This window comes from Triturus cristatus, chromosome 11 (genome assembly GCF_964204655.1).
Source record: "Triturus cristatus chromosome 11, aTriCri1.1, whole genome shotgun sequence".
In the NCBI taxonomy this organism is placed as follows: domain Eukaryota; kingdom Metazoa; phylum Chordata; class Amphibia; order Caudata; family Salamandridae; genus Triturus; species Triturus cristatus.
The window spans coordinates 63,144,352-63,163,817 of NC_140594.1; the positions used below are offsets into that span (position 1 = coordinate 63,144,352).

Sequence of the window (19,466 nt, forward strand, 5' to 3'; positions counted from 1 at the left end):
GGCATGGGGTAAACTTTGCCCGACAAAGGACGGGGGGCCGCTTAGGGGGGGGGGAAGAGAAGCAGGGTGTTAAAGTGATGAAAGAGGGGTGAGGAGAGATAGAGAGAGTTACGGGAGGTCCATGCTGAGTTTGTGTACCTACTGTTTTTGATGCGGGAGAGCACGCAGTGAAAGTTGTGTTTTCATAAGGGGTGTGTAAGGGGTGGGGTGTAAAGGAAAACAGACGGGAAGGGGCTGGCTGCTTGCTGACGGACCCGAGGGAGAGACGTGTCGAGGGGCCAGAGGTTCTCCGAGGGGGCGAGGAGGAGGAGAGTGACAGGTAATCAGAGAGGGGAGGGACCGAGGCCGGAGGGAGGAGAGAGGGGTCCCGGCTGGGGGGCAGCAGAGGCAGCGCCAGCATCGAAGTGAGCCCTGGAGTCGGAGCAGAATGGGGAACTTCGGGGGAGCCCCTGCGAGGGTCCTGATGGTGGCAGCGCTGTGCCTGTGGACCCCCGAGCAGGGGGAGAGCAAGGTAAGGCGACCACCCACTTCTTCCACCGCAGGTCATTCACCCCTCCACAGCCAGCGAGGGGGCAAGGTAAGGAGGTGCCCCCTTGTAGAGACGAGGAGTGACAGGCATGGAGAATCGCGCCCCACCCACCAGGCAGCAAGGGGCTTGCAACTTTTCGTGCATCTCTTCACTTGATACTGCAGGGTGGTCTGTGGGCACAGGGTCTGTGGTTATGTACGGGAGACTGCAAGTAGCTCTTGGGAGAGGGGCTGTAGGGAGAGTGCGAGCAGGTAGAAACGCTGCAGGTTCAGCAGGGGTAGGGCGAAAGAGTGGCTGCTGAGAGTGCACAGGGCTGTGACATTGTTCTGCACCTGCCCCATGCATGACAGTAGCTGAGTCAGTCCTGGTTTTACAGCCAACAACACGAAGCATGCTGGGACTTGCAGTCTAGTCTTACCATTCTAATCGGCTGAAATACAAGCAAATTAAAAGGGACCAATTGTCTGTTCCACGTTACCGTACCGGGACATAGGGCTGCAGGGGCAGCACGTGAAGTTGGAAGGGTGAGGAAGACTTCCGGGAGGAGGGGCGGGGTGCTTTGGTAATGGGGAGAGGCTGCAGGAAGTTCAAATCGGAGAGTCCGTGCATGCTGGGAGCTGACAAGAGACGGAGTGGGGAATACTGAAGGAGCTCACGTATTATTGAGGCGAGGAGACTGCATGGAGCGCGCTTATGTGGAGAGCGAGGCTGCATGGAGCGTGCTCATGTGGAGAGAGGCTGCATGGAGCGCGCTTATGTGGAGAAAGAGACTGCATGGAGTGTGCTTATATAGAGAGAGACTGCATGAAGCTTATATGGAGAGAGAGAGACTGCATGGAGCGTGCTTATGTGGAGAAACCGACTGCAGGGAGCTTAGATGGAGAGAAACTGCATGGAGTGTGTTTATGTGGAAAGAGAGGCTGCATGGAGCGCGCTTATGTGGAGAGAGAGACTGCATGGAGTGTGCTTGTGTGGAGAGAGAGAGGCTGCATGGAGCGCGCTTATGTGGAGAGAGAGAGAGAGGCTGCAATGAGTCTGCTTATGTGGAGAGCGAGACTGCAGGGAGCGTGCTTATGTGGAGAGAGACTGCAGGGAACTAATGTGGAGATTGACAGACTGCCTGGTGTATGTTTATGTGGAGAGAGATGCTGCATGGAGAGTACTTATGTGGAAAGATGGACTACAGGGAGCGTGTTTATGTGGAGTGAGGGTCTACAGGGAGCGTGTTTATGTGGAGTGAGGGTCTACAGGGAGCGTGTTTATGTGGAGAGAGAGACTGCAGGGAACGTGCTTATGTGGAGAGAGAGACTGCAGGGAACGTGCTTATGTGGAGAGAGAGACTGCAGGCAACGTGCTTATGTGGAGAGAGAGACTGCAGGCAACGTGCTTATGTGGAGAGAGAGACTGCAGGCAACGTGCTTATGTGGAGAGAGAGACTGCATGGAGGGTATGTGGTGAGAGAGAGAGAGAGACTGCAAGGAGTTTATGTGGCGAAGGAGAGATTGCGGTGAGCTTATGCGGCAAGGGAGAGACTGCATGGAGCGTGCTTATGTGGAGAGAGGGACTGCATGGAGGGTATGTGGTGAGAGAGACTGCAAGGAGCTTATGTGGCGAAGGAGAGATTGCGGGGAGCTTATGCGGCAAGGGAGAGACTGCATGGAGCGTGCTTATGTGGAGAGAGAGATTGCAGGAAGTTTAGGTGGAGAAAGAGACTGCATGGAGTGTGCGTATGTGGAGAGAGAGACTGCTGTGAGCTTATGTGATGAGCGAGAGACTGTGAGAGGCTTAACGAGCAAAAAGAGTGCAGGAGTGTGTGCGTGTGTAGAGAGAGCCTGTGTGTGGAAAGTGAGAGACTGCAGGAGTGTCCGTGTGTTGAGAGCGAGAAAGCTTGCGGGGAGCCTGTGTGTGGAAGAGAGAGACTGCATTAGTGTGCATGTGTGTGGAGAGCTAGGCTGTGGAAAGCGAGACTACAAGAGTGTGCCTGCGTGTGGAGGATGTGAATGGAAAGAGATACTGCGGGGTGTGTTTGTGGAAATAGAGATTACAGGTGTGTGTGGAGAGGGAGAGGCTGTGTGTGGAAGCGAGAGTGCGAGACTGTGTGGAGGCTGCAGATGGAAAGAAAGAGACTGCGGGACTGTGTGTGTGGAAAGATAGACTGTGGGGAAACAAAAAGACTGTGGCAGTGTGCGTGTGTGTGGAGAGCAAGAGAGAGGCTGTGTCTTAAAGAGAGATTGCAGGCGTGTGTGTGTGTGGAGAAAGAGGCTGCATGAGTGTTTGTAGAGGGATGCTGTGGGGAGGCTGAGTGCGGAAAGAGGGAGACTGTGGGAGTGTGTGTGTGTGGAAAGAGAGACTGTAGGATTGTGTGTGTGTGTGGAGAGAGGGGCTGTAGAGAGTCTGTGTGTGGAAAGAGAGAGACTGAGAGTGCTTGTGTGTGGAGAGTAAGCAAGAGGCTGTGTGTGAAAAGAGAGACTGCGGGAGTGTTCATGTGTGTGGCGAGAGAGGGGCTGTGCGGAGCCTATGTGTGAAAAGAGAGAGACTGTGAGTGTGCATGTGTATGGAGAGCGAGAGACAGGCTGTGTTTGAAAGATAGAGACTGGGAGTGTGTGTGTGGAAAGAGAGAGACTACTAAATGTATGTGTGGAGAGAGAGGGGCTGTGGAAAGAGATACTAAGAGTGTGTGTGTGTGGATGGAAAGAGACTGCGGGAGCGTGTATGTAGAGAGAGAGACCACAGGAGTGTTTGTGTGGAGAGCGAGAGAGAGAGGCTGTGTGGAAGAGAGAGACTGGGGAGTGTTTATGTGGAAGAGAGAGACTGTGGGACCGTGTAGAGGCTGTGGTTGGAAAGAGAGAGACTGCTGGAGTGTGTGCAGAGAGTGGGGGGCTACAAGAGTGTGTGTGTGGTGAAAGTGGATGGAAAGACAGACTGCCGGATCATGTGTGTGTGTGTGTGTGTGTGTGTGTGGCAAGGGAGGGCGAGCCTGTGTGTAGAAAGAGAGAGTCTGCGTAAGTGTGCTTGGAGAGAGAGGGGCTGTGGGGAGCCTTTGTGTGGAAAGAGTGAGACTGCAGGAGTGTCTGTGTGTGGAGAGAGAGGCTGTGGGGAGCCTGTGTGTGGAAACAGAGAGGATGCGTAAGTGTGCTTGAAGAGAGAGGGGCTGTGGGGAGCCTGTGTGTGTAAAGAGAGAGACTGCGGAGTGTCTGTGTGTGCGGAGAGAGTGGCCGTGGAAAGAGAGAGACTACGGGAGTGTGCGTGTGTGGAGAGAGGCTGTGGGGGGGCTGTGTGTAGAAGAGGCTCCATGGAGTGTGCCTGTGTGAGGAGAGAGAGAGGCTGTGGGGAGCGTTTGTGTGGAAAGAGAGACAGCGTGAAGTGTACGTGTGTGGGGTGAGAGAGAGGCTGTGGGAAGCGTGTGTGTGGAAAGAGCAAGAATGCGTGGAGTGTAGGTGTGTGTGTGTGGGGAGCGAGAGAGAGGCTGTGGGGGGACTGTTTGGAAAGAGACTGCAGGAGTGAGCGTGTGCGTGTGGAGAGAGAGGCTGTGGGGAGGCTGTGTGTGGAAAGAGAGAGACTACAGGATTGTATGTTTGTGTGGAGGGAGGCTCCATAAAGTGTGTGTGTGAGGAGGGAGAGGCTGTGGGGAACGTTTGTGTGGAAAGTGCGAGACTGCAGGTGTGAGCGTGTGTGTGTGTGTGTGGAGAGAGGCTGCAGGGAGGCAGTGTGTGTAAAGAGAGACTGCTGGAGTGTGCGTAGAGCGAGGCGGTGGGGAGGCTGTGTGTGGAAAGAGAGAGACTGCGGGAGTGTGTGTGTGCATGTAGAGAGGCTGCATTAGGTGTGTGTGTGTGAAGAGAAGCTGCTCGGGGGTACATTGGTTGTGTGTGAATAGAGGCTGCATGGGGGGGTGAATACAGACGCTGCATTGGGAGTGGGTGTGTTTGTGAATAAAGAGACTACATTGTGTGTGTGTGTGTGAGGAGACGCTGCTTAGTGTGTGTGTGTTTTTTGAAGAGAGGCTGCATTAGGTGGGTGTGTGTTGGGAGAAAGAGTCTGCATTGGGGGTGGGGTGTGTGTGTGTGTGTGTGTGTGTGAAGAGAGGCTGCATTGGGTGCGTGTGAAGAAAGACTGCATTGGGTGTGTATCTGTAGCGAGATAGAGAGGCTGCATTTGGTGGGTGTGAAGAGAGGCTTCACTAGGTGCGCATGTGTGTGAAGAAAGAGGCGGCACTGGGTGCGTGTGTGTGTCTGAAGAAATAGGCTGCACTGGGTGCGTGTGTGTCTGAAGAAAGAGGCTGCATTGGGTGCGTGTGTGTGGGGAGAGAGGCTGCAGTGAGTGTGCGCAGCAGTCATGTAGCTTCTTGTTAGTTTGCTGTTTCCTCGACAAATTCACCCCTTCCTCTATTTTTTTTCAAAAGTGTGACATCCCAGCTGTTTCCTGATGTGTGTTTCTGCTCGGCATGTATCCAGCTGTGCCCAGCTGTGCTGGCTGTATGCTGATGTGCTTGTGACGTTACATGCATGCGCTTGTGTCTGCTGGGAAAATAATTAGTAGCTTTGTATATCCAAAGTGGCTAATATTTGCTTCTGTCTGGGTAAATGTTATTTGCTTCTGTCTGGGTACACACTGAAGTTTGTGCCTTGACTGGGTAAATGCTGAAGTTTGTGCCACTGTCTGGGTACACGCTGAAGTTTGTGCCACTGTCTGGGTACACGCTGAAGTTTGTGCCACTGTCTGGGTACACGCTGAAGTTTGTGCCACTGTCTGGGTACACGCTGAAGTTTGTGCCACTGTCTGGGTACACGCTGAAGTTTGTGCCACTGTCTGGGTACACGCTGAAGTTTGTGCCTCTGTCTGGGTACACGCTGAAGTTTGTGCCTCTGTCTGGGTACACGCTGAAGTTTGTGCCTCTGTCTGGGTACACGCTGAAGTTTGTGCCTCTGTCTGGGTACACGCTGAAGTTTGTGCCTCTGTCTGGGTACACGCTGAAGTTTGTGCCTCTGTCTGGGTACACGCTGAAGTTTGTGCCTCTGTCTGGGTAAACGCTGAAGTTTGTGCCTCTGTCTGGGTACACGCTGAAGTTTGTGCCTCTGTCTGGGTACACGCTGAAGTTTGTGCCTCTGTCTGGGTACACGCTGAAGTTTGTGCCTCTGTCTGGGTACACGCTGAAGTTTGTGCCTCTGTCTGGGTACACGCTGAAGTTTGTGCCTCTGTCTGGGTACATGCTGAAGTTTGTGCCTCTGTCTGGGTACATGCTGAAGTTTGTGCCTCTGTCTAGGTAAATGCTGAAGTTTGTGCTTCTGTCTGGATACACGCTGAAGTTTGTGTTTCTGTCTGGGTAAAAGTTGAAGTTTGTGCCTTGTCTGGGTACACGCTGAAGTGTGTGCCTCTGTCTGGGTACACGCTGAAGTGTGTGCTTCTGTCTGGGTACACGCAGAAGTTTGTGCCCACGCTGAAGTGTGTGTCTCTGTCTGGTGCACGTTAAAGTGTGTGCCTCTGTCTGTGTACATGCTGATGTTGGTGCCTGTCTGGTTAGAGGCTGATACATGTATCTGTCTATAGATATCCTGTTATCTGTGGCTGTCTAGGTTAACGCTGTTGTTTATGCCTGTACAGGTTCGGGTTTGTGGTGCCTCTACAGGTGTATGCTCCTGTGTTGTGCATGCTCCAGTCTTGTGCGTCTGCATGATCCTGTGTTGTGCCTTTTGAGGTGTATGCTAATGTGCTGTGCCAGTTCAGGTGTGTGCTGTGCCTGCGCGGGTGCATGCTCCTGCGCTGTGCCTGCTCGGGTGCATGCTCCTGCGCTGTGCCTGCTCGGGTGCATGCTCCTGCGCTGTGCCTGCTCGGGTGCATGCTCCTGCGCTGTGCCTGCTCGGGTGCATGCTCCTGCGCTGTGCCTGCTCGGGTGCATGCTCCTGCGCTGTGCCTGCGTTTGTGCATGCTCCACTGCTGTGCCTGCACGGGTGCATGGTCCTGTGCTGTTTGTTCTGGTGCATGCTCCTTTGCTGTGCCTGCGTGGGTGCCTGCTCCTGTGCTGTGCCTGCTCCTGTGCTGTGCCTGTGCGGCAGCATGCTTCTCTGTTGTTCCCGTCCATGTCTGCTGATGTGCTATGTCTGTCCAGCTTTATCATGTCTTCACCCCCTCCGTATTAAAGGTCCTAAGGAGAGCCTCTCCTACACAGTGAACCAGAGAAGGTCCTTGTACAAAGCAGAGACTCCTAAAATCCCATTTATGGACCCCCTTTGCTTCTTCTGGTAATCACATACTACATAAACCCTGCCTGGGGGGAGGGGGGTACATCGGATGTTTTAAAGTGTAATTCCTCTTGAAAAGCCTCAGTTTTGCTGTAAATAGACCATACTCCCAACGGCTGACCATAGGTTCAGCACATCAATCCCTGTCGTATTAGATTAATTGTCCTGCGCATCTACTTCCGGCACTCGCCGCCGTTGAGCACCACTGGCATCCAGAAATAACAAAATACTTTGAAATAGAGGGTGCACCAGAAATGATGTCGGGATAGCAGGTTTAGTCCATTATCCTCTTTTTTATTTATGATTGAAATAAAATCAGCCATCAGCCAACGTGTTTCGTTCCTTTTGCATAAGGAACTTCATCAGGGCCTGGTAAATCTAGTAGCGTATTCACAAGGATCCTTGGTGGTTGCGGTAATGGTAGTGTAGCCTGGGTAATTGCCCCACTATAAGGGTCAATCCGGTCAAGTCCCAGCTTGTAATCCAGGTCCTCCGTGTTTTGGGGTGAAGGCGTGTCAGCCAGCTCCTCTGTTTTCCTTTTGAGCCCTGAGAGGCTAAGACATAAAATAGTTCTCACCTCCCTGGAGAGTAACATCCCTGGTTTTATGTGCAGCTTTGGCTCATGGGATCTTGTAATCACCAAGCATCTTTCGGGGCGCTCCATGTGTTATTGCTGCTGTAACCTGGGGTCCATTATTAGCAGGAGCGTGAAATGAAGCCCGGGGTGTGCATGGTCGCACGCGAGCCGGGGTGTGCATGGTCGCACGCGAGCCGGGGTGTGCATGGTCACACGAGAGCCGGGGTGTGCATGGTCACACGAGAGCCGGGGGGTGCATGGTCACACGAGAGCCGGGGTGTGCATGGTCACCCGAGAGCCAGGGTGTGCATGGTCACCCGAGAGCCGGGGTGTGCATGGTCACAATGTGCATGGTCACCCGAGAGCCGGGGTGTGCATGGTCACACGAGAGCCGTCTTTGGTGCCAGCAGGAACCGATGCACACGTGCTGGTGAGCAGCAGTCCCTGACTTGTAGATATAGGAGTGCCCGGCCCTAGGGTGTTCCTCAGCAGGCCCCGTGATTGGCTCTTCCCGGGGTCTTGCCTGCCCTGTCAGATTCTAAGCATCGCCGAATACGTGTGATGGTTTGGACTATTTCAGGTCCCCTCTAGCTGAAGGGCGGGCGGGGCCTGCGGGGATTATTGTTTCATGAGCACTGCTCAAACACAGAGAGCGCCATCATCATAGGCTCTGGAGGTAGGGGTGTGGGGGTACTGCAACCCCCCCCCCCCCCATCCCAAATAACCGTACCGGAGCTCTGAGATGAATGAGTCCCAGCAGCCTGTAAATAGCGTTTATCTTGTCCCATTTGCTGTGAATTCTGTATTCAAAGACCGAGGTCAAAGGTCAGGATATCTCTTCAGACAAGCTGCTGGTTAGTCTTTAAACTGTAGATTAGTGTTTACTTTTCTTTCCCTGATTGAAAATGGGAAGATTTTGTGAAGCTGAAGGTTGTGACACTCGTGCAGGGGCCGTGCTCTCTCTGATGGGCTCAACAACATGTTTTGACCGCGTGCAAACCTCATGAGGTGACACCCCTGGAAGACTTGTTTTAGTTGAAAGACCAGCTTTTAAATACAATTTTTAGCAATTCTATTGTAACCGGGGCCTCATTAAGTCATATTACGGAGGCCTTGGGGGTACGCCTGCAATCCCTCAAGGTAATAAGAATAACAAATGGTCCCAAACGTTTTTCCCGGACAAGCCAAAGAAAAAAGTAACTTTTCTAATAAAATATGCCTGGTTGCTTCAATATTCAGCACAAGGTAATTAATGCATGAGAAAAATAATTAAGATTAAGTACGCACCAGAGAGAAAGAAGAAACAACCGCTATATTTTCAGTAGAAAACTTTGTTTTATGTATACTCCTATTAATAAAGCGGTACAGACATTACCATATATTACAGTATATTAAAGTAAAAGGTTGCTCCAGGGAAAGGGGGCTCGTGTGTGGAGTAAACGAGGAAGAAATAATTCAAAGTAAAGGCAATTTAAAGAAAGTAGTTTCAACAATTTACAATGAACACTGGCTATTAATGAAACGTACGCCAGTGTGGTTTGGCCCGTCTAGAAAGCAGTTTGATGCTGTCATTTTTTCATATACATTTTTAGTAAGCGCAGAAACGCATCATCTGGTGATAAGACGGGGTGAGATAATATAGTGCAGGCCCAGGATTGGGGGTATGTGTCGACGTTTCGACCTGGCTTATTGCATAGAGGGTAACTTCAAACCTCCGCTAGCGGGTCTTCTTCAGGACAGGGGGGAGTGTGAGAGGCAACCAATATCTGGTGCTCGGTTGTGGCGGACCAGGTCAGAGCTCCCGACGCTGGGTCCTCCGCAAGGGAATGCAGAGTGTAACAATCATTTGAGCATCCAAATGAATGTGGTGCCAATGTGGGTATCCAAAACCCCAATAAAGTCCAACGTGAGTGCATCCGTAAAGTGGGAAGATGTTCAAGTGGGGAGGAAGGAGTCTAACATCCTTCAGACTGGGAAACAATCACCCTAGCAAATCTTTCAACTGTGGTTGAGTCGCAGACAACACGCTCCTACCCCGTCGACGGCTGTCAGGATCTCAACGGGCAACAATCGCACTTTAGTTGCACTTTTGAACTTTACGGCACGCACTTTAGATACATTTATTTTTAAGCATATGGACCAATTTTAATTAGCCCAGCGCTCAGATTTCCATGGGCTGAGAAAATTCCATTATGTCGTGGATGTGTGAATGAACTATTGGTTTTATTGTAATGATTTTAAATAATCGAACAATAAAGAATTATTCGATTCTTGCTGGTAGAGGTTGTGTGAAAGGAATATAATATATTTTTTCCAATGCAAAATGGAAATACCTGTAAATGAACTCTACAGATATTTCAGAATTTATCATCTCTTATTTTTTGGAGTTCTGAAGTTTGATGGAAACAAATATTTTAATAAAAAGCCTGAATTACTTGCGGAACTCCGATTTCCACACATTGTCCTGTGCAATGTATAGTTTTCTCAGTAACACTCCATGTCTGTGCAACTTTAGTAGCTCTTTGAATAGAAAATGTGCTTAATTTACATAACTGTGTCTAACACACCGTGCGCCAGTGAGATATTTACACCACAGACGTACAAAATGCACCACCAGCTACATGCTACAGAACTACCACTCTCTTGCTGAGTACATTTGCTGTGCTTTTTTCACAATCCCTTGGACTTCAGCGATGTAAAACTGGTGTCTGCAACCCCGCTCTAAAAATGGTTGCAGCACCACTGGCCACCATGTTGTAGACTGTGGTAAATAGGTGCTGGTGTTTAGACATAAGTGCCAGTGCCAAGGGCAGGCAAACACCGGCACTAATTAAGCATGCCTCCTTTACTTAGACCATGTGTGTGAGAAAGCACTCGGCTGTGGGAAAGCAGGTAGAAAAGAGTGCCTTGCCATGAGGAAGGCACCCCACAATGCTGCGGCCGTAGGGCTCTTTGCATCCCATACTGCTCGTCCATCCAGGTTGAGGATGGGACCACGCATCCTCATGTGATAGGCATCCGTAGATAAACGATGTATGTATCAGTATTCATCTAGCGCCAACCTAGGCAAGGGGCATCCAAGCGCTGAACAGAGGGTGAGGGCCCAGGGGTACTGTAGACAGTCACTGCAGCGAGGCAGCAACATTTGCTCTCCTCAGATGTGGGGTTTGAGGTCCCTTAAGAATGGGGTCTTCAGCTACTTTTTGAATCGCAGGGTACAACGTTTCTCTAATATGGTTGGGGAGGTTGTTCCATATTCTGGGAGTGCACAGGAAGGTGGCCAGTCCTCTGACCATAACAGCAGGCCGCCTGTTCTGTCTCCGGACTCTTGCAGCACCAGCCCGCCTGTTTGCCCTAAAGTGCTTGAGTAGATTCTAGTGGACGCCTGCCTGTAACATGCCTGGGTACACCTGCCTGTAACATGCCTGGTTACACCTGCCTGCCCCAAGTCCTCCTTTCTCCCAGAGCCCACTCTAGGAAGTCACACACCAGGCCTGCTGTATTAAGGGGGTTTACCCATTCTGTGTCTATGTGGAAGTGTGTTAATCCATACCCACCATGGTGAGGAGACGGGAGTTCCCCCCCCCCCTTCCCGTGGGTTCATCCAGTCACCCCAAGAATCTAGGACAAGCCCCTCAAGAATGCCTATGTGAGTGGCACCTTCTTGTCCCACTGTAAAGCGATGCAAGGGCTTTATACATGGACATGGCTCGGAGTCTTACCTGAGAAGGCCTCTCTGTGGTTGTACATGGACAAGGTTCAGTCTTCTGAGAAGGCCTCTCTGTGGTTGTACATGGGCAAGGCTCGTAGTCTTCACTGAGAAGGCCTCTCCGTGGTTGTACATGGACAAGGCTTGGAGGCTTCCCTGAGAAGGCCTCTCCGTGGTTGTACATGGACAAGGCTCGGAGAAGGCCCTGAGAAGGCCTCTCTGTGGTTGTACATGGACAAGGCTCGGAGGCTTCCCTGAGAAGGCCTCTCTGTGGTTGTACATGGACAAGGCTCGTAGTCTTCACTGAGAAGGCCTCTCCGTGGTTGTACATGGACAAGGCTCCGAGTCTTACCTGAGAAGGCCTCTCCGTGGTTGTACATGGACAAGGCTCGGAGTCTTACCTGAGAAGGCCTCTCCGTGGTTGTACATGGACAAGGCTCGGAGTCTTACCTGAGAAGGCCTCTCCGTGGTTGTACATGGACAAGGCTCGGGTCTTACCTGAGAAGGCCACACCGTGGTTGTACGTAGACAAGGGTCTGCGTCTTCCCTGAGAAGGCCTCTCTGTGGTTCTACATGGACAAGGCTTAGTCTTCCCTGAGAAGGCCTCTCCGTGGTTGTACATGGACATGGCTCGGAGTCTTCCCTGAGAAGGCCTCTCTGTGGTTGTACATGGACAAGGCTCGGAGTCTTCCCTGAGAAGGCCTCTTTGTGGTTGTACATGGACAAGGCTCGGAGTCTTCCCTGAGAAGGCCTCTCTGTGGTTGTACATGTACAAGGCTCGGAGAAGGCCCTGAGAAGGCCTCTCTGTGGTTGTACATGGACACGGCTCAGAGTCTTCCCTGAGAAGGCCTCTCTGTGGTTGTACATGGTCAAGGCTCGTAGTCCTTCCTGAGAAGGCCACTCTGTGGTTGTACATGGACAAGGCTCATAGTCTTCCCTGAGAAGGCCTCTCTGTGATTGTATATGGACATGGCTCGGAGTTTTACCTGAGAAGGCCTCTCTGTGGTTCTACATGGACAAGGCTTAGTCTTCCCTGAGAAGGCCTCTCCGTGGTTGTATGTGTACAAGGCTCCAAGTCTTCCCTGAGAAGGCCTCTCTGTGGTTGTACATGGACAAGGCTCACAGTCTTCCCTGAGAAGGCCTCTCTGTGGTTGTATATGGTCAAGGCTCAGAGTCTTCCCTGAGAAGGCCTCTCTGTGGTTATATATGGTCAAGGCTCAGAGTCTTCCCTGAGAAGGCCTCTCTGTGGTTGTACATGGTCAAGGCTTGGAGTCTTCCCTGAGAAGGCCTCTCCGTGGTTGTATGTGTACAAGGCTCCAAGTCTTCCCTGAGAAGGCCTCTCTGTGGTCGTACATGGACAAGGCTCACAGACTTCCCTGAAAAGGCTTCTCTGTGGTTGTACATGGACAAGGCTCAGAGTCTTCCCTGAGAAGGCCTCTCTGTGGTTGTATATGGTCAAGGCTCAGAGTCTTCCCTGAGAAGGCCTGTCTGTGGTTGTACATGTACAAGGCTCGGAGAAGGCCCTGAGAAGGCCTCTCTGTGGTTGTACATGGACACGGCTCAGAGTCTTCCCTGAGAAGGCCTCTCTGTGGTTGTACATGGTCAAGGCTCGTAGTCCTTCCTGAGAAGGCCACTCTGTGGTTGTACATGGACAAGGCTCATAGTCTTCCCTGAGAAGGCCTCTCTGTGATTGTATATGGACATGGCTCGGAGTCTTACCTGAGAAGGCCTCTCTGTGGTTCTACATGGACAAGGCTCACAGTCTTCCCTGAAAAGGCTTCTCTGTGGTTGTACATGGACAAGGCTCAGAGTCTTCCCTGAGAAGGCCTCTCTGTGGTTGTATATGGTCAAGGCTCAGAGTCTTCCCTGAGAAGGCCTCTCTGTGGTTGTATATGGTCAAGGCTCAGAGTCTTCCCTGAGAAGGCCTCTCTGTGGTTGTACATGTACAAGGCTCGGAGAAGGCCCTGAGAAGGCCTCTCTGTGGTTGTACATGGACACGGCTCAGAGTCTTCCCTGAGAAGGCCTCTCTGTGGTTGTACATGGTCAAGGCTCGTAGTCCTTCCTGAGAAGGCCACTCTGTGGTTGTACATGGACAAGGCTCATAGTCTTCCCTGAGAAGGCCTCTCTGTGATTGTATATGGACATGGCTCGGAGTCTTACCTGAGAAGGCCTCTCTGTGGTTCTACATGGACAAGGCTTAGTCTTCCCTGAGAAGGCCTCTCTGTGGTTGTATATGGTCAAGGCTCAGAGTCTTCCCTGAGAAGGCCTCTCTGTGGTTGTATATGGTCAAGGCTCAGAGTCTTCCCTGAGAAGGCCTCTCCGTGGTTGTACATGGTCAAGGCTTGGAGTCTTCTGAGGAGGCCTCTCTGGGTAGAGTTGTGGGTCCGCTCCATGTCATAAGGCACCCTCTGCATGCTGGGATTTTCCACATCCTTACTTCCGGTTTAGTCCCATTCAAGAGAGGAGAGAAGACCACTCTCAAACTCCATTTGGGAATGAAATGAAAGCCCAGAACTGGAAATATTGAGTCCTTTTCATCTGGAGGGATCCGACACCCCTAGATCCTACATGAAGGAGACATATCTGTTGACACGCTTGTAATCCCTCATAGGCTGATGAGGACATCAGACGTGCTGGATCAGCAACAGTGTTCAGTAGTAGAACAGCCTGTGCCCTAGTCTGGGGTTCCCACCCAGGGCCCCCCAGCTTTGGATCTGTTGAGATGACTCCATTGAAGACCTTGGGGCTGCTTCCAGCTGCCGTTCTAGCTCAGAAGAGCCGGGCCGCACAAAGTAACACCGCAGCACTTTCTTTCCTCAAGTCACACATTTAAATGCTCTTGTCACAATTTGGGGAGTGAGATGTTTTTATTTTGTAGAGTTGTGATATTCAACGTATGTGTGTTTTCTAAAGCCTTGAGGCGCCCTAGATCTTCAAATACTAAAGGGAGTTTCAATACAGACCCTCTGTGGCGGTCTGCGTCCAGAGGATGGGCTCATAGGTGAGGACGTAAGAGCAAAGCGGTGGTCTCAATGGTGGCACTGGGGTGGGGAGCAGGAGTACTCTGAGGGCATCCATTCCTGGGTCTGCCATGCCACAGAAGTGCTGCTGGAAACACCAGGAGCCTCCAAGCACCCATCTTCTAGTTCCATATTTTAACTCCTGACCCTTCTCCTGGAACTGGGTGATGTGATCACCTTGGGTGTTTCCCCAGGCTGCAGCTCTGTGGAGTGACCTCAAGGTGACCTGCTGGCACTGTTTAGAAACTCTTAATAAATAAAAACGAACATGAGTCAGAAATCTAGGCCAGGCAGAAGGGAGTCAACATGGAGTGAGCGTAAAAACTGAGTTGGAGACCAGCGTCGGGGGTGTTCTAGCAAGGCCAGAAATGAGCCTAGCAGACCTTATCTAATGTAATTGTATTTACTACCCCTGGCGAGGCATTGAAGTGCTTTTCAGTGAGTAGCGCGCTATTCCGGAACCCAAAGGATTACTGGTGGATTAGTGTAGCAGAATTTGAGTTGAGGGCATGGGAGTCTGTTAGTTTGATTGAAAAGGCTAGAGGAGGGAAGAGTCTGGATAGTGTTATTTTGGAGATCATATTAGTAAGATTAGGTTTGGGATGAATTAAAGGGGGGATGGAGGAGGGAGGAGTCTAGAAAGGGTTCTATGGGGAATAGCAGAATGAGGTTTGGGGTGAGTCGAGAAGGGAAGAGTCATACACTTTTGTCTTGGAGAGATCCAAGTAATATTAATAATTTTATTGCATGATTAATTAAAATCTTACAATTCACAAATAACCAACACTCAATCACTAAAACGTATCTACACAAGAGAGTTCTTAAAATACATTAAATACGCAAGTTCAATTCATCCTTATTACGATTCATTATTACTAATATTAAAATAATTATTTACAGTCATAATTTCTTTACTTTTGTGCAGTATCTCATATGCAAATGTTGCTCTGTCAGCAGCTTCCAGTCCTAATATACTTGAATCATTAACTTCCAACTTCTTTCTTACAAGGGTCATAAGTTTAGTAAAGTTCGCAATCATCAGTATATCCATTGGGTTGAAACAAGCGAACGGGGCTTGTCTACACGATCGTATCCCTCGTTCATTAAAACAGGTTTTTAAATACCTCTTTCTTTCAGCCTTCAATGATGTACAAATGCAAACCAAACGTATAATGTTTTCTTCGCATCGGTTACGTGGTCTACCGGGGGTTGGCTTGGTTGGTCTCAGCCAAGGTTTAGCGCGCATTAGTCCCGGCAGACTACCAAATCTTGCGGTCATAAATACGTTTTTTTATGTGGGTTGTCCACGGTATTTCTAGATATGGTTGCACTTTGAGGGTAGTGTATTCATTCACCATCATCCAGGCGTGTGATCTTTTAATAAATAACTCTTTATCCTTTAGAAGTAATAGATGTTTTGTTAATCTATTAATTAGTTTTTTAAGAGATAGTGGTGTTATTGACATCTCCCAAATCTCGTGTGCAGACAGTTCTTTTAGTGCTGTTTGGAGGTATGTAAAAATAAAAAAGAGAAGTTTTGTTAAGTTGCATTTCTTGCCAGAGTAGACAGCTCATTGGATTAAGAATATTAGTTTTGATTTGTTTCCATGCCTTTACATACTGGCCCGTCCTCGCAACTTGCTGATTACAAAAGCCAAATTCCATTCGGATCTGAGCTGCTGATGCATTAACCGGCAGTCGAAACAGCATTTTAAATGTTTTTGTTATAGCATTGTTCAAGAGCACAGAATCCATACCGCAAAAAACTTCACTTCCATAAGTGAGACTGGGCATTAATTTTGCTTTAGTAGTAGTAGAATGTGGTTTGGGATAAGTCAGAGTGGAGGTAGAGAATATACTGCAAACTAATCACCTCAAATGCAACAGAGATAAAATTGAGATTCTGCTATTCGTCAAGTCGAACCTGTTTCCCCAATCCAATGGTGGCCCAATTCTATGATCCTGTCTCCAGCCGTAGTAGAAGTGGCAAAAAAACCTAGGGGTAAAATCCGACACCACCCTCTCCTTCCACCCACATAATCTCTGGTAGTAGCAGGAATGTTGTTCGGTCTAATCAAATCCTTACTTTTTTTTTTTGCACTAGTGGCCATAACGGTTGCCTTCGCACTAATCACCTCAAGACTGGACTATTGTAATAGTCTATATGCAGGATCATTCAAGCGGCTACTCCATAAGCCCCAGACGGTACAACATGCCTCGGCCAGACTGGTGCTGAAACTCCCCAGACAGAGCTCTGCCTCCGCAGCACCCAAAAGATTGCACTGGCTGCCAAGTCATAAGAGGATCCTTTCCAAGATCCTCCTGCTGGTTTCAGTGTTTCAGTCCACTGGACCCAAATGCCTCACCGCCCGTTTCATCCATTACGAAGCCCATAGGCTGCTGAGATCACCCCATGCCAATCTCCTAAAGCCCCACCCTTTAGACTTGAGGCCCGAGGCGGAAAGTCTTTCACTGTACTAGGCACCAAAGCCTGGAGCCAACTCCCAATCTCTGTGTTTTTTTAACTCCGAAGCCTTACCTAAAAAGATCTTGAAAACTTGGCTCTTCATGGCCCCTGACTCGCCCCGTTACTCCTTAATTTAGGCATTTCTCCCTGTTTATTTTAGCGCCTTCCCGAATGGGATCACAGGGGTTCTAAGCTCGGCGCCAGAATGCCCAACTGCGAGTGACCGTGCGCTCTAGGATGCTCAACTTCGAGTGTCAGTGCGCTCTAGGATGCTCAACTGCGAGTGTCAGTGCGCTCTAGGATGCTCAACTGCGAGTGTCAGTGCGCTCTAGGATACCCAACTGTGAGTGTCAGTGCGCTCTAGGATGCCCAACTGTGAGTGTCAGTGCACTCTAGGATGCTCAACTGCGAGTGACGGTGCACTCTAGGATGCTCAACTGCGAGTGACGGTGCACTCTAGGATGCCCAACTGTGAGTGTCAGTGTACTCTAGGATACTCAACTGCGAGTGACCATGCGCTCTAGAATGCCCAACTGCGAGTGTCAGTGCACTCTAGGATACTCAACTGTGAGTGTCAGTGTGCTCTAGAATGCCCAACTGTGAGTGTCAGTGCGCTCTAGGCTGCTCAACTGCTAGTGTCAGTGCGCTCTAGGATACTCAACTGCGAGTGACCATGCGCTCTAGAATGCCCAACTGCGAGTGTCAGTGCACTCTAGGATACTCAACTGTGAGTGTCAGTGCGCTCTAGAATGCCCAACTGTGAGTTCCAGTGTGCTCTAGGATGCTCAACTGCGAGTGACCGTGCGCTCTAGAATGCCCAACTGTGAGTGTCAGTGCGCTCTAGGATACTCAACTGCGAGTGACCGTGCGCTCTAGAATGCCCAACTGTGAGTGTCAGTGCGCTCTAGGATGCTCAACTGCGAGTGACCGTGCGCTCTAGTATGCCCAACTGCGAGGGACCGTGCGCTCTAGTATGCCCAACTGCGAGGGACCGTGCGCTCTAGTATGCCCAACTGCGAGTGACAGTGCGCTCTAGGATGCTCAACTGCGAGTGACAGTGCGCTCTAGGATGCTCAACTGCGAGTGACAGTGCGCTCTAGGATGCTCAACTACGAGTGTCAGTGCGCTCTAGGATGCTCAACTGCGAGTGACAGTGCACTCTAGGATGCTCAACTGCGTGTGTCAGTGCGCTCTAGGATGCTCAACTGCGTGTGTCGGTGCGCTCTAGGATGCTCAACTGCGAGTGTCAGTGCGCTCTAGGATGCTCAACTGCGAGTGTCAGTGTGCTCTAGGATGCTCAACTGTGAGTGACAGTGCGCTCTATAAGCCCAACATTCATTCATTCATTCAATTATATTGAGAGGGGTGCAGTTGAAGGTTTTTTTTCTTCTTACTTTCTACAATAGGAGTAAAGTAATGAATAGATACATAACTACATAGAAAGGGTATACATGCATCAGGAAAATAATTAAGAGATGTAAAATTGTATAAACTTCCATATGTGCAAGTATGAATAGATATTTTGAAATTCAGACTTTCAGGTGTTGCTATACGTAAAGGCTAATTTATTTGTGCTTTTTTAATTTTATTAAATATTTATTTTATTTTTGTTTTCCTCAGTATTGAAAAAGTGAAGCACAATGTTTATCATATTTACACATTGGGATTGATAGATAAACAGAGACCCATAAGCATCTAATCAAATAATTTATGTGAAAACTATGCAGTGACTTACATACATTATTTTTAATAGGTCTTTATTGACTTTTATAACATACTATACATGTCATATGTAAAATAATATATAAATATATATAAATTTTAACCATAAGTAATATAAACATTTGTTAAGCAGACCTAAAGAATATCTTTATATTTTCAAGCCATAAGTAGTATATATATCTGTACAAAGAAATGCACATATCTAAATGCATACGTTTACATGCACAGGCATATGCTGTAAATTTGTATTGAAGTGTGGTGGTCATATAGGAAAGAGCCAACTCTGGAGTAGTCGTCTGACGACAAGACAGTTGTCCGTGGCTCTTATATTTGGGGGTGATGAATTCCATAGTTTGGCTGGTTGAACAGCGAAAGATGTACCACCCATGTTTTTTCCTTGTATGCTGGGGTTTTGAGGTGAAGTGCCAATCTTGAGTGGAAATTCCTTTGTTGAATGTATTTGTTGATTTTATTTCTTTTGAAAGTGCGGTCCTGTTCTGTGTAACGATTGGTGGGTGATACAAAGCAGCTTGAATGTGGATCTTCTGGCAACTGGTAACCAATGTAGGGCCTTCAAGGCAGGGGAGACATGGGCTTGCGGCTTTACACGTAGGAGTAGTCTGGCAGGAGAGTTCTGATTTTTTTTGTTGTAGTTTTTTCATAGTTGATAAAGATGATCTGCGGTAGAGGCAATTGACGTAATCCAATTTAGACAGTACGAGAGAGATAGTAGCCTGGACTTTGTGTGGGTATCCCAGGTGGGGGAAGATGTGTCACAGAGTTTTCATATAAGTTTTTCATATTCAATGTAAATATGACAGGCACTGTTATATGCTGTGCGCCCCCATTCCCTGTATGTCTGAGGAGGTGTCTGGGATAATGTGAAATAAAGAACAGACCTCTTATCTGAGTGTCTCCAGACTCTTGAATGACCCCCCCCCCCCTTCAAACTTCAACATCTACACTCCTCGACACTTGTTTAGTTTCTGGCATTCACTAAAGTTGGAATTCAAGCCAGGAAGCTGGAAGCGAGGCAGGCCTCTCGGGACTGGTTAGAGGGCCTGCTGACTTGACTGGCTCCCAGACAGCAGCTTGTTGGGATGTTGTGAAAGATGTCTTGGCCCAGTCTGTCCCTTAGTGCTCCTTATGCCTAACTCGTGGCTTCATGGCCCGTATGACCCGGCTTTTTAGCCAACAGCTTGGTTG

General features: G+C 49.4%; 1 protein-coding gene across 5 annotated transcripts in view; it reads left to right on the forward strand.

The window, feature by feature from the left end:
* The first annotated feature begins 220 nt into the window (after window positions 1-220).
* The window catches only part of LOC146783245 (uncharacterized), a 312,026-nt gene continuing 292,780 nt past the window's right edge, over window positions 221-19,466 (forward strand). Inside the window, exons 1-2 of one of the 5 annotated variants that reach the window (XM_085633270.1) lie at window positions 1,176-1,196; window positions 6,666-6,765. Coding sequence is in view for 2 of the 5 variants with exons in the window: in XM_085633266.1 (XP_085489392.1) it covers window positions 428-511 (84 nt within the window). In the remaining 3 variants the exon portion in view is untranslated. Of the gene's footprint in view, window positions 320-342; window positions 512-1,089; window positions 1,197-6,665; window positions 6,766-19,466 lie in introns of those variants that run through there. The other 4 variants (XM_085633267.1, XM_085633266.1, XM_085633265.1 and 1 more) reach the window with 4 other exon arrangements.